Source organism: Salvelinus fontinalis, chromosome 28 (assembly GCF_029448725.1).
Source record: "Salvelinus fontinalis isolate EN_2023a chromosome 28, ASM2944872v1, whole genome shotgun sequence".
NCBI classification, from domain to species: Eukaryota; Metazoa; Chordata; class Actinopteri; order Salmoniformes; family Salmonidae; genus Salvelinus; species Salvelinus fontinalis.
Genome location: NC_074692.1, coordinates 50,005,948 through 50,022,716, shown reverse-complemented (window position 1 = coordinate 50,022,716; position 16,769 = coordinate 50,005,948). Strand labels below are relative to the sequence as shown.

At 46.4% G+C, this 16,769-nt stretch overlaps 1 protein-coding gene across 6 annotated transcripts; it reads right to left on the bottom strand.

Moving 5' to 3' along the window:
• Positions 1–293: 293 nt before the first annotated feature.
• LOC129826809 (activated RNA polymerase II transcriptional coactivator p15-like) lies at positions 294–10,245 on the bottom strand. 6 transcript variants are annotated; one of them, XM_055887898.1, is made up of 5 exons: positions 10,092–10,245; positions 4,515–4,590; positions 4,279–4,416; positions 1,865–1,973; positions 294–1,322 (listed from the first exon to the last, which is right to left on the bottom strand). In XM_055887898.1, the coding sequence occupies exons 2-5, from the start codon at positions 4,584–4,586 to the stop codon at positions 1,243–1,245; spliced, it is 399 nt and encodes a 132-aa protein (XP_055743873.1). In that variant the 5' UTR covers positions 4,587–4,590; positions 10,092–10,245; the 3' UTR covers positions 294–1,242. The 6 variants fall into 6 exon arrangements, with proteins under 6 accessions (XP_055743873.1, XP_055743870.1, XP_055743872.1 ...); XM_055887895.1 differs by having other exon boundaries at positions 4,515–4,587; XM_055887897.1 differs by having other exon boundaries at positions 10,096–10,245.
• Between the last annotated feature and the right edge of the window lie 6,524 nt (positions 10,246–16,769).

Genomic DNA, 16,769 nt, shown 5'->3' with positions numbered 1-16,769 from the left:
CAGCTGGTATGGATCTGGATAACAGAACTGTGACTGAGGTGGTAGGGGGGGGGGGGTGCTACTGTTAACAGTGGTTGTTTGGAAGCAACGGAGGTGGCTTGGTGAGTGGCTTAACCTTACCCAGAGACCCCAAGACTTGTGTTAATGCCTCAAGGCTATAGTTCAGCGGGCTAACAGTCCTGTGGGACCAGGATTCATTATCTGACCTTTGTAATACCCATGTGTGTGTTGTGCTATCTAAAATTACACTGAACATGGGGATGAAAGTAGAAAAATACCATAGGAAGAGAGAATAATTTGAGAACTTTACATGGCTTTTAAATCATTTTCATACAAAAAAAAAGGTCAATTATTCAAAGTCTTCATCATATAACCATACCAACCAAATACCGATCACAATCAAAAACACACATTATCTTCATAGTTCAAAACACAACGGAATTCTTGCACCGAACAAACTAAAACAGCACATGCAAAATAACTAATTCAACAGAACAGCAAACGTAGAATTATAAAATAATTCAGTCCTTACACTTATTTTTGGCATAAAAAAAAAAGGTTTTGTGAAAGTCCAAATGGCACCCTATTCCCTATAGGACCCTGGTCTAAAGTAGTGCACCCTATTCCCTATAGGACCCTGGTCTAAAGTAGTGCACCCTATTCCCTATAGGACCCTGGTCTAAAGTAGTGCACCCTATTCCCTATAGGACCCTGGTCTAAAGTAGTGCACCCTATTCCCTATAGGGCCTTGGTCTAAAGTAGTGCACCCTATTCCCTATAGGACCCTGGTCTAAAGTAGTGCACCCTATTCCCTATAGGACCCTGGTCTAAAGTAGTGCACCCTATTCCCTATAGGACCCTGGTCTAAAGTAGTGCACCCTATTCCCTATAGGGCCTTGGTCTAAAGTAGTGCACCCTATTCCCAATAGGGCCATGGTCTAAAGTAGTGCACCCTATTCCCAATAGGGCCTTGGTCTAAAGTAGTGCACTATATAGGGAATAGGGCTCTGGTCTAAAGTAGTGCACTATATAGGGAATAGGGCTCTGGTCTAAAGTAGTGCACTATATAGGGAATAGGGCTCTGGTCTAAAGTAGTGCACTATATAGGGAATAGGGCTCTGGTCTAAAGTAGTGCACTATATAGGGAATAGGGTTCCATGTGGGACTCATACTAAACGTCAGTGGCGACATCCAAGATCACTAGATAGACAAGCTGGACTGTCAGCACCCCGGGAACGGTCATCATGTTCTCTTGATGGCGTCGTCGATCGCTGACATCTGATCCTTCAGCTGGGTCCACTGCTCCGGGTTTAAGGAGATGCCTGGAGGGGAAAAAATAAAATAAAAAATATTTTTTATAATATCAACAAAAATACACTTTAATAAAAAACCAGCCACAATAAAGACATTAGTCTTTAAGTTTTATTCAAAACCTCCGGAGACACACACAGGGGTTAGAGCACAATCAAATGTATTTATAAAGCCCTTCTTACATCAGCTGATATCTCAAAGTGCTGTACAGAAACCCAGCCTAAAACCCCAAACAGCTAGAATGCAGGTGTAGAAGCACGGTGGCTAGGAAAAACTCCCTAGAAAGACGAAAACCTAGGAAGAAACCTAGAGAGGAACCAGGCTATGAGAGGTGGCCAGTCCTCTTCTGGCTGTGCCGGGTGGAGATTATAACAGAAATGGTAATATTACAGAAGAGGGTGACTAGGACAATGTAATTAAAGGGCTTGAATATCAGTGTGACAGACAGGATGTTGGCATGTACAGTACCTCAGCAGCCTATTAAAAATGACAACAATTCAGTTTCCATGACTACCGTTTGAAGTGAGGGACAGCAGTTCTCTGGGTGTCGTACCTTTTTTGCCGGGCTTCATTTCACCGTCCTGGTTCATCCAGTACTCTCGTATGTCAACTAGACACTTCCCTTTGAACTCCCTCACGCTGACGTATCGCATTCTCCCAATCTGGAAGACACACAAACGGACCAATCAGCTCACTCTTTTCTTCCAGGGACACGTGTTCCGGGAACAGTCGGACTGTACCACAGTGAAGATCGTACCGTAAGTTCACTCCACAGCTTGAAGTGTCTCCAAATCGTTTTGCCGTATTGCTAGCTTTTCGGTGGAGCGACTGGCTAGTACGTTGTCAAGCTAGAAGTCACGTGTGTTTTTGCGAAGGCAGAGGGCTCAGCTGTACAGACAGTGTGTCTAGAAAGGGACGACACTACACTACTAAGGAGGAACAGTGATGACATCACATGTAGCCGTAACAGCATTATCTGCGTCTGTAACAGGCCGATAATGTAGCTGTAACGGCATTGCCCGCGCCCGTAACAGTCCGACCATGTAGCTGTAACAGCATTGCCCGTGCCTGTAACAGTCCGATAATGTAGCTGTAACAGCATTGTCCGTGCCTGTAACAGTCCGATAATGTAACTGTAACAGCATTATCCGCGTATGTAACAGTCCAAGAATGTAGCAGCATTATCTGAATCTGCAACAGTCTGATAATGTAGCCGTAGCAGCCGTAGCGTCGGTAGCAGCAGTAGTATCTGCGTCGGTAGCAGCAGTAGTATCTGCGTCGGTAGCAGCAGTAGTATCTGCGTCGGTAGCAGCAGTAGTATCTGCGTCGGTAGCAGCAGCAGTATCTGCGTCGGTAGCACCAGTAGTATCTGCGTCGGTAGCAGCAGTAGTATCTGCGTCGGTAGCAGCAGTAGTATCTGCGTCGGTAGCAGCAGTAGTATCTGCGTCGGTAGCACCAGTAGTATCTGCGTCGGTAGCAGCAGTAGTATCTGCGTCGGTAGCAGCAGTAGTATCTGCGTCGGTAGCAGCAGTAGTATCTGCGTCGGTAGCAGCAGTAGTATCTGCGTCGGTAGCAGCAGTAGTATCTGCGTCGGTAGCACCAGTAGTATCTGCGTCGGTAGCACCAGTAGTATCTGCGTCGGTAGCACCAGTAGTATCTGCGTCGGTAGCACCAGTAGTATCTGCGTCGGTAGCACCAGTAGTATCTGCGTCGGTAGCACCAGTAGTATCTGCGTCGGTAGCACCAGTAGTATCTGCGTCGGTAGCACCAGTAGTATCTGCGTCGGTAGCAGCAGTAGTATCTGCGTCGGTAGCAGCAGTAGTATCTGCGTCGGTAGCAGCAGTAGTATCTGCGTCGGTAGCAGCAGTAGTATCTGCGTCGGTAGCACCAGTAGTATCTGCGTCGGTAGCAGCAGTAGTATCTGCGTCGGTAGCACCAGTAGTATCTGCGTCGGTAGCACCAGTAGTATCTGCGTCGGTAGCAGCAGCAGTATCTGCGTCGGTAGCAGCAGTAGTATCTGCGTCGGTAGCACCAGTAGTATCTGCGTCGGTAGCACCAGTAGTATCTGCGTCGGTAGCACCAGTAGTATCTGCGTCGGTAGCACCAGTAGTATCTGCGTCGGTAGCACCAGTAGTATCTGCGTCGGTAGCACCAGTAGTATCTGCGTCGGTAGCAGCAGTAGTATCTGCGTCGGTAGCAGCAGCAGTATCTGCGTCGGTAGCACCAGTAGTATCTGCGTCGGTAGCACCAGTAGTATCTGCGTCGGTAGCAGCAGTAGTATCTGCGTCGGTAGCAGCAGCAGTATCTGCGTCGGTAGCAGCAGTAGTATCTGCGTCGGTAGCACCAGTAGTATCTGCGTCGGTAGCACCAGTAGTATCTGCGTCGGTAGCAGCAGCAGTATCTGCGTCGGTAGCACCAGTAGTATCTGCGTCGGTAGCACCAGTAGTATCTGCGTCGGTAGCAGCAGCAGTATCTGCGTCGGTAGCACCAGTAGTATCTGCGTCGGTAGCACCAGTATCTGCGTCGGTAGCAGCATTATCTGCGTCTGTAGCAGCAGTATCTGCGTCTGTAGCAGCATTATCTGCGTCGGTAGCACCAGTAGTATCTGCGTCGGTAGCAGCATTATCTGCGTCGGTAGCAGCAGTATCTGCGTCGGTAGCAGCATTATCTGCGTCGGTAGCAGCAGTATCTGCGTCGGTAGCAGCAGTATCTGCGTCTGTAGCAGCATTATCTGTGTCTGTAGCAGCATTATCTGCGTCGGTGGCAGCAGTATCTGCGTCGGTAGCAGCAGTATCTGCGTCGGTAGCAGCAGTATCTGCGTCTGTAGCAGCATTATCTGTGTCTGTAGCAGCATTATCTGCGTCGGTGGCAGCATTATCTGCGTCGGTGGCAGCATTATCTGCGTCGGTGGCAGCATTATCTGCGTCGGTAGCAGCATTATCTGCGTCTGTAGCAGTATTATCTGACCTGAAACATGCCATCCTCCGTTTTGCTGTCTGCGGCCTTAGAGGACCCTCCTGCGCCAGGTCTAGAGCCCTCTCCACTCAGCTTCGGTTTCTTGGCCTCCGGCTTCTCTGGTGGAGCACTGGACATCTTTCTCTTGGCCTGAAATACATGTTCAGTTAGGGAGAAGGGGCTTCAGCAGTCACAGGACAAGACACCATTTGTTTCACCTCAACCCCCTCCAAGACACACACACACACCTTGGTCTTCTCCACCTCACTGTCAGAGTCACTGCCAGATGTGGATGACACCACTTCCCTTGATTTGGGCATTCTGCTAGGAAACAAAGGACATCACCATTACAGTAGCAGCCACGTCAAGTTCAACACCGCCACATAGAGTACTGTGTATACCAACACTAAAAACACTTCATAGACACAGTGGTCTATAGCAGTATAGTTTGTAATGGGCCGTCCATCAGTACATTACAGACTTATCAATCATATGACCGGCAAAAAGGTTTGGGGTTTTCATGCCATAGGAAGAAGTTAAAATTTCCATTGCCTTGTTACTGCAGGTGAACGCTTCAATCTAGACTAACCTCCAATATATTGGTGTTAAGTGTGACAGACTGGGTTCAGACCCACGTCACCTGAGCACTGCAAACCATTAGCTCCCTGAGCTGAAACCTGAACCCTGAGCACTGCAACCCATCAGCTCCCTGAGCTGAAACCTGAACCCTGAGCACTGCAACCCATCAGCTCCCTGAGCTAAAACCTGAACCCAGGTCACCTGAGCACTGCAACCCATCAGCTCCCTGAGCTGAAACCTGAACCCTGGTCACCTGAGCACTGCAGCCCATCAGCCCCCTGAGCTGAAACCTGAACCCTGGTCACCTGAGCACTGCAACCCATCAGCTCCCTGAGCTGAAACCTGAACCCTGAGCACTGCAACCCATCAGCTCCCTGAGCTGTAGCCTAAACCCTGAGCACTGCAACCCATCAGCTCCCTGAGCTGAAACCTGAACCCTGAGCCCTGCAACCCATCAGCTCCCTGAGCTGAACCCTGAACCCTGCAACCCATCAGCTCCCTGAGCTGTAGCCTGAACCCTGAGCACTGCAACCCATCAGCTCCCTGAGCTGTAGCCTAAACCCTGAGCACTGCAACCCATCAGCTCCCTGAGCTGAAACCTGAACCCTGGTCACCTGAGCACTGCAACCCATCAGCCCCCTGAGCTGAAACCTGAACCCTGAGCACTGCAACCCATCAGCTCCCTGAGCTGAAACTTGAACCCTGAGCACTGCAACCCATCAGCTCCCTGAGCTGAAACCTGAACCCTGAGCACTGCAACCCATCAGCCCCCTGAGCTGTAGCCTGAACCCTGAGCACTGCAACCCATCAGCTCCCTGAGCTGAAACCTGAACCCTGCAACCCATCAGCTCCCTGAGCTGAAACCTAGGCCCAAGTGCCGTGGCTCCATCACAAGCCTTCAGATCCACCTCTACGTCAGATCCACCTCTACGTCAGATCCACCTCTACGTCAGATCCACCTCTACGTCAGATCCACCTCTACGTCAGATCCACCTCTACGTCAGATCCACCTCTACGTCAGATCCACCTCTACGTCAGATCCACCTCTACGTCAGATCCACCTCTACGTCAGATCCACCTCTACGTCAGATCCACCTCTACGTCAGATCCACCTCTACGTCAGATCCACCTCTACGTCAGATCCACCTCTACGTCAGATCCACCTCTACGTCAGATCCACCTCTACGTCAGACACACAAACAAGTGTTGCACCGATATGACATTTTTGGCCAATACTGATATCCAATAAAAACTGATACTGATATTACATTTTAGCGGCCTTTTAATGCATTGCTATTACAGTTAAATAGTTAACACACACACACGGACGCAGCAGTCTAAGGCACTGCATCTCAGTGCAAGAGGCGTCACTACAGTCCCTGGTTCAAATCCAGGCTGTATCATATCCGGCCGTGATTGGGAGTCCCATAGTGCGGCGCACAATTGGCCCAGCGTCGTCCGGGTTTGGCCGTCATTGTAAATAAGAATTTGTTCTTTAACTGACTTGCCTAGTTAAATAAAGGTCACACACACAAAAAAAGTTATTTTTGTTGCCATTTACTTAAAATATCTAAACCTATTTATTTCACTTACTTGCTGTGCAGTTTCGTTGTTTATTTGTTCAGTCGTTTCGTTCTCAACCAGGATTTCATCAAACATGTCAAGCAGTGAAGTTTCCGCTCTGTCTGTCCGTGGCCTCTCTTCTTCGCTGCGCACTGTCACTGTGTCCGTTTCCATCTTGTCCAGCTGTGTCTGTAACCTTTCACGTAAACCCTGTTTCTTGTCTGCATCGTCCTTGTACCTAGCGTCGAACACGGTGGCTACACAGTAGAGAGAGAATGCCCCTGAATTGCTTGTTCACAGCCTGCGTCGGCAGGTTTGTTGAGCAGGCGTTTCAATGCCACGACAGAGGGGTATCCCGTCTGCTGCAGACGCAGTTGATGAGCTTATTTCTCCAGTCAGTTGTTCGAATGGAGTCAGGTAGTGTGTTCATGTTTCCAACATGTTCTCAAATACCGCCATTGAAATGGCAGCAGCGGTATGAGAACCAGCACATTCATGAGAATGCAATACGACTTCCCTCAGTACGAAATCCTCGACGACCCACTGTGCTGTCAGACTCATCATGCTCATGGGGCGGACATCGCTGGTCCAAATGTCAGTCGTGAAGCTAATAGCAGTGATGCTATTACTGTGTAACTCCAGTAGGGCAACATCTGAAAAATAGCGACTACTTGGTAGTGTGTAAGGGTGCTCGACCAGTCGGCGAAAGCCAACGTCAGCCACGACAGAGAACGGTTGATTGTCAAGGGCAATGAATTCCATTATCTTGGCTTTAATGGATTTCACCTTTGAGTTGTCTCTCTGAAATGTTCTTACTCTTTCAAATGACTGCTGGACTTGTTGACTGCTCGGTCCACACAGCAGACATTGTGGGCTAGGTTAGGAATGCTGTGTTGCACGTGTAGGGCAAACTTTAACGTGGCGTCATATAGGTGCGCACGTTAGCTTTGACATCGGTTTTGCAAATCGGCGTTAAACTAGACATTGGGCCAATGCCGATGTTGGCATTTCTGGCTAATGTCGGCCGATTCCCATATGTTCATCGATATATCGTGCACCCCTAACACAAATGCATACAAAGCTCTCCCTCATCTGGCCATTACTACCCTGCTAATTCCTGCTTACAAGCAAAAACAAAACAGGAAGTACCCATATGGAAGTGGTCCGATGAAAGTTAGTTACACCTAAAAGCGAGACCGAGTCAAGACCAAAACCGGCGCAAAATCAAGTCAGAGTCAAGAGCAAGAGCGGAGGGAGGAGGGTGAGACCGAGTCGGGACAAGGGGTTCGAGACAGTCAAGACCAGAAAGATGTGAGTCCAATTCAAGACCAATATTGTAATTTCACCACCATAAGAGTTCAAAATGTCCAGGATTTCAGTGTTCATATTTCAGAACATATGGATTCTTCAGACTTTCAGAATAGTGATAAAAATACACAGAGGTAAAATGGAGCCACTCTATAAAATTATTACTAACCCAAACACAATGGGAAACAATTGGCCTTCAAAACCTTCAGAGAAGTGCTAATGATTTATAAAATAATGATTATAATAATTATAATTAATCTTTTCCGTTTTTGTTGGGAAGTAAAAGGGTTAACACGAAAGCTAAATCGTGATTGGATATATTTTTTAAAATCTTTACTTGTCTCCGGGGAGATAAATCTAGCTAGCGAAGTCAGCCATTGGCTAGGCCATCAGAAGCTAGATAAAAATGAATCTGCTATTCAACTTTTTTTGGGCAACATTTTGGAGTGACAGTGGAATTAACCAATCACACTGACTTAATGAGTGGGACTGTGTTTTTAACAAAAAAAAGTATTGAAACAGGTTACTGCGCAATAGCGAGCACTAGTTTCCCCACAGACTAGCTAGCTTTTGTTGTCGGCTAGCTTGCAGCAGGTGTTATCAACGAGGATTTGTTAGTTTCTCCCTTTTCAAGAATAACTTTCAACAAGAAGCTAAGTTTCAAATGATCATGATCTGGGTAGTGAAACAGTTTATTGCAGTGCACTTCCTGTTGTTAACCATCTCTTTCAAAATAACGTGTGTGTGAAACCTAGTAAACTCATCAGGTCATATTCAGTGGGTGTTGCGCGTTAGTAAACTCATCAGTTCTGCGCTCTGGCACACTCAGACGAGAGTGCTCCGAAACCTTTTCAAAAAGTCACATTTCTGCCCTGCTAGAGCTGCCCCCGGTCAACTGTAAGTGCTGTTATTGTGAGCAACAAAGGCTCAGCCGCTAAGTGGCAGGCCACACAAGCTCACAAAACGGGACCGCCAAGTGCTGAAGCGCGTAAAAAAAAAAATCTGTCCTCAGTTGCAACACTCACTACCGAGTTCCAAACTGCCTCTGGAAGCAACGTCAGCACAAGAACTGTTCATCGGGAGCTTCATAAAACAGGTTTCCATGGCCGAGCAGCCGCACACAAGCCTAAGATCACCATGCGCAATGCCAAGCATCGGCTGGAGTGGTGTAAAGCTCGCCGCCATTGGACTCTGGAGCAGTGGCAACACATTCTCTGGAGTGATGAATCACGCATCACCATCTGGCAGTCCGACTGGGTTTGGCGGATGCCAGGATAACGCTACCTGCCCCAATGCATAGTGCCAACTGTAAAGTTTGGTGGAGGAGGAATAATGGTCTGGGGCTGTTTTTCATGGTTCGGGCGCCTTAGTTCCAGTGAAGGGAAATCTTAACACTACACCATACAATTACATTCTAGATGATTCTGTGCTTCCAACTTTGTGGCAACAGTTTGGGGAAGTCCCTTTCCTGTTTCAGCATGACAAAGCCCCCGTGCACAAAACGAGGTCCATACAGAAATGGTTTGTCGAGATCAGTGTGGAAGAACTTGACTGGCCTGCACAGAGCCCTGACCTCAACCCAATCGAACACCTTTGGGATGAATTGGAATGCTGACTGCGAGCCAGGCCTAACTGCCCCACCTCACTAATGTTCTTGTGGCTGAATGAAAGTCCCCACAGCAATGTTCCAACATCTAGTGGAAAGCCTTCCCAGAAGAATGGAGGCTGTTATACCAGCAAAAGGGGGGAGACCAACTCCATATGAATGCCCATGGTTTTGGAATGAGTTGTATGGCAAGGTGTCCACATACTTTTGGTCATGTAATACATAGAGCTCAATTACCTCGTACTCCTGCACAATGACTCCGTACTGGTACCCCGTGTATATAACCAAGTTATTGATCCTCAGTGTGTATTTATTATTACTTGAGTACTATTTCTCTATTGTATTTCCGAGTTGTTGGATAGGACCGTTAGTAAGCATTTCCCTGTTAGTCTACACCTGTTGTTTCCCAAGCATGTGACGAATACCATTTGATTTCAATATATTAGTTACACTTCCCTCTGAGTTGAATGCATGCATCTAGTTAGTTAGGTCTCAGTAGGGCAGATTACTCATACGTGAAATAACAAGCTAACCTAGTTAGCTTTTTTAATTATCTAACACGCTAACTAGCTAGTTAACGGAATATAACTAAGCAACTCAACACATGCATGAATTACCAGCTAGCTAGAGAACTAACGTTAGTGCCAGCTGCCACCTCGCTTGCGGTTCGCTAGCATAGCTTCCACGACAGGACACGTTAGCTAGCCAAAGACTTGAGCAGGTGTGCCTGTGGATTGTAATTTCTTTACCCAGTACAAAGACAATTTACCTGTTTTTTTTTTTTATGAATTAGAAGGATCAGTTGATACAGGCAGCGTGGAGAGATGCTAAAGATTTATGGTTGTTAATTTAGCAAGCGAGGTCCGGCAGCTTGTGCTTTTGATTAGCGCGAACCGACGCAAATCTGGGAAATGTAGTTTCATTTTTTCCAAAGCACGGACGCATTGACTCTGATCGAAGAGGATTCAATTCTGAATGGTCAAACTCACATCATGTATCTGCACCATATGATCATAAATATATAATATATATATATTAATATTTAAACCGTCAACATAATATATATATTTTTTTCAATCATATTTGGATAGATTGTATGTATGTAGTGCAGTTACATAATATAGAATATAATTGAATATAATACTTTATTGTCAATTTGAAGACAACTTGTCTTCTGCCTTTTCCAAACACACCCAGACACAGACAATGGCTTAAACCAGCACCATTCTGGCTGCTGAACCACCTATTTAGCTGCCTGTTCAAACAATGCCTTGGTTCAAACCTTAGTTTTCCTGAGCTCTACTGAACTAACGCCTTGGCACTCATCACATGAGTTCATGAGTTAGACTTCACCCCCCCCCCCCCCGTTGATCTCCACCTCACAGAGACCCATCAAATTCACAACACTCATGTGACCAAGAGGGGTTGGTGCGTTCAGTTCGATTCAACATTTGCTACAGTGCGTGATAGTTTGTACTGAATGACACGTTTCCCCAAAAACTGTTCACACCGTTCTTCAACCGCTGGTGAGGTATTTTATACCATTCCCACCTATTCCGCTCCAGCCGTTACCACGAGCCCGTCCTCCCCAATTAAGGTGCCACCAACCTCCTGTGCTGTACAAACCATTCTTAGCTGATTTTGTGTAAATTATCCGGGTGTATATATACGTATAGATTGTACAAATTGGATGCAGTCTATCACAGTGCCATCCGTTTCGTCACCAAAGCCCCATATACTACCCACCACTGCAACCTGTATGCTCTCGTTGGCTGGCCCTCGCTTCATATTCGTCGCCAAACCCACTGGCTCCAGGTAATCTATAAGTCTTTGCTAGGTAAAGCCCCGCCTTATCTCATCTCACTGGTCACCATAGCAGCACCCACCCGTAGCACACGCTCCAGCAGGTATATCTCACTGGTCACCCCCAAAGCCAATTCCTACTTTGGTCGCCTTTCCTTCCAGTTCTCTGCTGCCAATGACTGGAACGAATTGCAAAATTACTGAAGCTGGAGACTCATATCTCCCTCACTAACTTTAAGCATCAGCTATCAGAGCAGCTCACAGATCACTGCACCTGTACATAGCCCATCTGTAAATAGCCCATCCAACTACCTCATCCCCATATTGTTATTTATTTTATTTATTTATTTTTTGCTCCTTTGCATCCCAGTATCTCTACTTGCACATTAATCTTCTGCACATCTATCACTCCAGTGTTTAATTGATAAATTGTAATTATTTCACCACTACGGCCTATTTTCCTTACCTCCCCAGTCTTACCTCATTTGCACACACTGTATATAGACTTTTCTATTGTCTTATTGACTGTACGTTTGTTTATTCCATGTGTAACTCTGTGTTGTTGTTGTTTGTGTCGCACTGCTTTGCTTTATCTTGGTCAGGTCACAGTTGTAAATGAGAACTTGTTCTCAACTGGCCTACCTGGTTAAATAAAGGTGTTCTCAACTGGCCTACCTGGTTAAATAAAGGTGTTCTCAACTGGCCTACCTGGTTAAATAAAGGTGTTCTCAACTGGCCTACCTGGTTAAATAAAGGTGTTCTCAACTGGCCTACCTGGTTAAATAAAGGTGTTCTCAACTGGCCTAAATGGTTAAATAAAGGTGTTCTCAACTGGCCTACCTGGTTAAATAAAGGTGTTCTCAACTGTCCTACCTGGTTAAATAAAGGTGTTCTCAACTGGCCTACCTGGTTAAATAAAGGTGTTCTCAACTGTCCTACCTGGTTAAATAAAGGTGTTGTCAACTGGCCTACCTGGTTAAATAAAGGTGTTCTCAACTGGCCTACCTGGTTAAATAAAGGTGTTCTCAACTGGCCTACCTGGTTAAATAAAGGTGTTCTCAACTGGCCTACCTGGTTAAATAAAGGTGTTCTCAACTGGCCTACCTGGTTAAATAAAGGTGTTCTCAACTGGCCTACCTGGTTAAATAAAGGTGTTCTCAACTAGCCTACCTGGTTAAATAAAGGTGTTCTCCACTAGTCTACCTGGTTAAATAAAGGTGTTCTCAACTGGCCTACCTGGTTAAATAAAGGTGTTCTCAACTGGCCTACCTGGTTAAATAAAGGTGTTCTCAACTGGCCTACCTGGTTAAATAAAGGTGTTCTCAACTGGCCTACCTGGTTAAATAAAGGTGTTCTCAACTGGCCTACCTGGTTAAATAAAGGTGTTCTCAACTGGCCTACCTGGTTAAATAAAGGTGTTCTCAACTAGCCTACCTGGTTAAATAAAGGTGTTCTCAACTAGTCTACCTGGTTAAATAAAGGTGTTCTCCACTGGCCTACCTGGTTAAATAAAGGTGTTCTCAACTGGCCTAAATGGTTAAATAAAGGTGTTCTCAACTGGCCTACCTGGTTAAATAAAGGTGTTCTCAACTGTCCTACCTGGTTAAATAAAGGTGTTCTCAACTGGCCTACCTGGTTAAATAAAGGTGTTCTCAACTGGCCTACCTGGTTAAATAAAGGTGTTCTCAACTGGCCTACCTGGTTAAATAAAGGTGTTCTCCACTAGCCTACCTGGTTAAATAAAGGTGTTCTCAACTGGCCTACCTGGTTAAATAAAGGTGTTCTCAACTGTCCTACCTGGTTAAATAAAGGTGAACAAAAAATAAATAATAATAAGGTGCCACCAACCTCCTATGCTGTACATATCATTCTTAGCTGATCTTGTGTAAATGTTTCTGATGTACATATATATATATACGTATAGATTGTACATATGCATTTTCATTACTGCTACATTGCTATTTGTGTTGTTAATTGGATTCGTCCTGATGTTCTGATATATTTTTGTTTTTTTAAAACCTTTTTTACATTTAAATTATTTGCGTACTTGTTTGACATTTTACTACATTGTTAGGAGCCAGTAACAGAAGCATTTCGCTGATCCCGCTATAACTTCTGCTAAACTGTGTACGTGATCAATAAACTTTGATTTGTTTTGATAGGGCTTTAGTGGAGCCGCTTGAGAGCTTCACGCTCCTCGGTGTCCACATCACTATGGATCTATCACGCTCCTCGGTGTCCACATCACTAAGGAACTATCATGCTCCTCGGTGTCCACATCACTATGGAACTATCATGCTCCTCGGTGTCCACATCACTATGGAACTATCACGCTCCTCGGTGTCCACATCACTAAGGATCTATCACGCTCCTCGGTGTCCACATCACTAAGGATCTATCACGCTCCTCGGTGTCCACATCACTAAGGATCTATCACGCTCCTCGGTGTCCACATCACTATGGAACTATCACGCTCCTCGGTGTCCACATCACTAAGGATCTATCGTAGTCCTCTGTGACCATATCACTATGGAACTATCACGCTCCTCGGTGTCCACATCACTAAGGATCTATCGTAGTCCTCTGTGACCACATCACTATGGAACTATCACGCTCCTCGGTGTCCACATCACTAAGGATCTATCACGCTCCTCGGTGTCCACATCACTAAGGATCTATCACGCTCCTCGGTGTCCACATCACTAAGGATCTATCACGCTCCTCGGTGTCCACATCACTAAGGATCTATCACGCTCCTCGGTGTCCACATCACTATGGAACTATCACGCTCCTCGGTGTCCACATCACTAAGGATCTATCACGCTCCTCGGTGTCCACATCACTAAGGATCTATCACGCTCCTCGGTGTCCACATCACTATGGAACTATCACGCTCCTCGGTGTCCACATCACTATGGAACTATCACGCTCCTCGGTGACCATATCACTAAGGAACTATCACGCTCCTCGGTGTCCACATCACTATGGATCTATCACGCTCCTCGGTGTCCACATCACTAAGGAACTATCACGCTCCTCGGTGTCCACATCACTAAGGATCTATCACGCTCCTCGGTGTCCACATCACTATGGAACTATCACGCTCCTCGGTGTCCACATCACTATGGAACTATCACGCTCCTCGGTGTCCACATCACTATGGAACTATCACGCTCCTCGGTGTCCACATCACTATGGAACTATCACGCTCCTCGGTGTCCACATCACTAAGGATCTATCGTAGTCCTCTGTGACCATATCACTATGGAACTATCACGCTCCTCGGTGTCCACATCACTAAGGAACTATCACGCTCCTCGGTGTCCACATCACTAAGGATCTATCGTAGTCCTCTGTGACCATATCACTAAGGACCTATCATGTTCCTCGGTGTCCACATCACTAAGGATCTATCATGCTCCTCGGTGTCCACATCACTATGGAACTATCACGCTCCTCGGTGTCCACATCACTAAGGATCTATCACGCTCCTCGGTGTCCACATCACTAAGGATCTATCGTAGTCCTCTGTGACCATATCACTAAGGATCTATCACGCTCCTCGGTGTCCACATCACTAAGGATCTATCGTAGTCCTCTGTGACCATATCACTAAGGACCTATCATGTTCCTCGGTGTCCACATCACTAAGGATCTATCATGCTCCTCGGTGTCCACATCACTATGGAACTATCACGCTCCTCGGTGTCCACATCACTAAGGAACTATCACGCTCCTCGGTGTCCACATCACTAAGGATCTATCGTAGTCCTCTGTGACCATATCACTAAGGATCTATCACGCTCCTCGGTGTCCACATCACTAAGGATCTATCGTAGTCCTCTGTGACCATATCACTAAGGACCTATCATGTTCCTCGGTGTCCACATCACTAAGGATCTATCATGCTCCTCGGTGTCCACATCACTATGGAACTATCACGCTCCTCGGTGTCCACATCACTATGGAACTATCACGCTCCTCGGTGTCCACATCACTAAGGATCTATCGTAGTCCTCTGTGACCATATCACTAAGGACCTATCATGTTCCTCGGTGTCCACATCACTAAGGATCTATCATGCTCCTCGGTGTCCACATCACTATGGAACTATCATGGTCCTCTGTGTCCACATCAATATGGAACTATCACGCTCCTTGGTGTCCACATCACTATGGAACTATCATTGGTCCACACACACCAACACAGTCGAGGGCACGACAACGCCTCTTCCCCATAGAAGGTTGAAAAGATTTGGCTTGGGCCCTCAGATCCTGAAAAAGATATACAGCTGCACCATCGAGAGCATGTTGACTGGCTGCATCACCGCTTGGTATGACAGCTGCTTAAGCATCCTACCACAAGGCGCTACAGAGGGTAGTGCGTACAGCCCAGTACATCACTGGGGCCGAGCTTCCAACCTTCCACAGTGGACAGGCAGGACTAGACCCAGTGGACAGGCAGGACTAGACCCAGTGGACAGGCAGGACTAGACCCAGTGGACAGGCAGGACTAGACCCAGTGGACAGGCAGGACTAGACCCAGTGGACAGGCAGGACTAGACCCAGTGGACAGGCAGGACTAGACCCAGTGGACAGGCAGGACTAGACCCAGTGGACAGGCAGGACTAGACCCAGTGGAGAAGCAGGACTAGACCCAGTGGACAGGCAGGACTAGACCCAGTGGACAGGCAGGACTAGACCCAGTGGACAGGCAGGACTAGACCCAGTGGACAGGCAGGACTAGACCCAGTGGACAGGCAGGACTAGACCCAAAGGACAGGCAGGACTAGACCCAGTGGACAGCCAGTACATCACTGGGGCCGAGCTTCCAACCTTCCAGAACCTCTACACCAAGTGGGAGTCAGGGGAAGACCCTAAAAATGTTCAAAGACTCCAGCCACCCAAGTCATAGACTGTTCTCTCTGCTACCGCATGGCAAGCGGTACCGATGCACCAAGTTTAGAACCAACAGATTTGACCTCCAAGCCATTAGACTGCTAAATATTTAGTTAAATAGTTAACCAAATAGTTACCCAGACTATCTGCATTGAGCCTTTTTGGACAACATTTTTTTACTCATCACATACGTTGCTGCTACTATTTATTATGTACATATTTAGTTATATGTACATATTTACCTCAATTACCATGTACCCCTGCACATTGACTCAGTACTGGTACTCTGTGTATATAACCAATTTATCATAGACTCAGTACTGGTACTCTGTGTATATAACCAATTTATCATAGACTCAGTACTGGTACTGTATGTATATAACCAAGTTATCGTTACTCATTGTGTATTTATTATTACTTTAATATTTATATTCTCTTTCTCTCTGCATTGTTGGATAGGGCCGTTATTAAGCATTTCCCTGTTAGTCTACACCTGTTGTTTACCAAGCATTTCCCTGTTAGTCTACACCTGTTGTTTACCAAGCATTTCACTGTTAGTCTACACCTGTTGTTTACCAAGCATTTCACTGTTAGTCTACACCTGTTGTTTACCAAGCATTTCACTGTTAGTCTACACCTGTTGTTTAGGAAAGCATTTCACTGTTAGTCTACACCTGTTGTTTACCAAGCATTTCACTGTTAGTCTACACCTGTTGTTTACCAAGCATTTCCCTGTTAGTCTACAC

Excerpts from the sequence above, each read along its gene's own strand:
- LOC129826809 (XM_055887898.1), bottom strand. The coding sequence starts at position 4,586 with ATGCCCAAATCAAGGGAAGTGGTGTCATCCACATCTGGCAGTGACTCT. Across the intron at positions 1,974-4,278 it reads CGGAGGATGGCATGTTTCAG|ATTGGGAGAATGCGATACGT; the intron begins GTCAGATAATAC and ends TGTGTCTTCCAG. Across the intron at positions 1,323-1,864 it reads AATGAAGCCCGGCAAAAAAG|GCATCTCCTTAAACCCGGAG; the intron begins GTACGACACCCA and ends TTTCCCCTCCAG.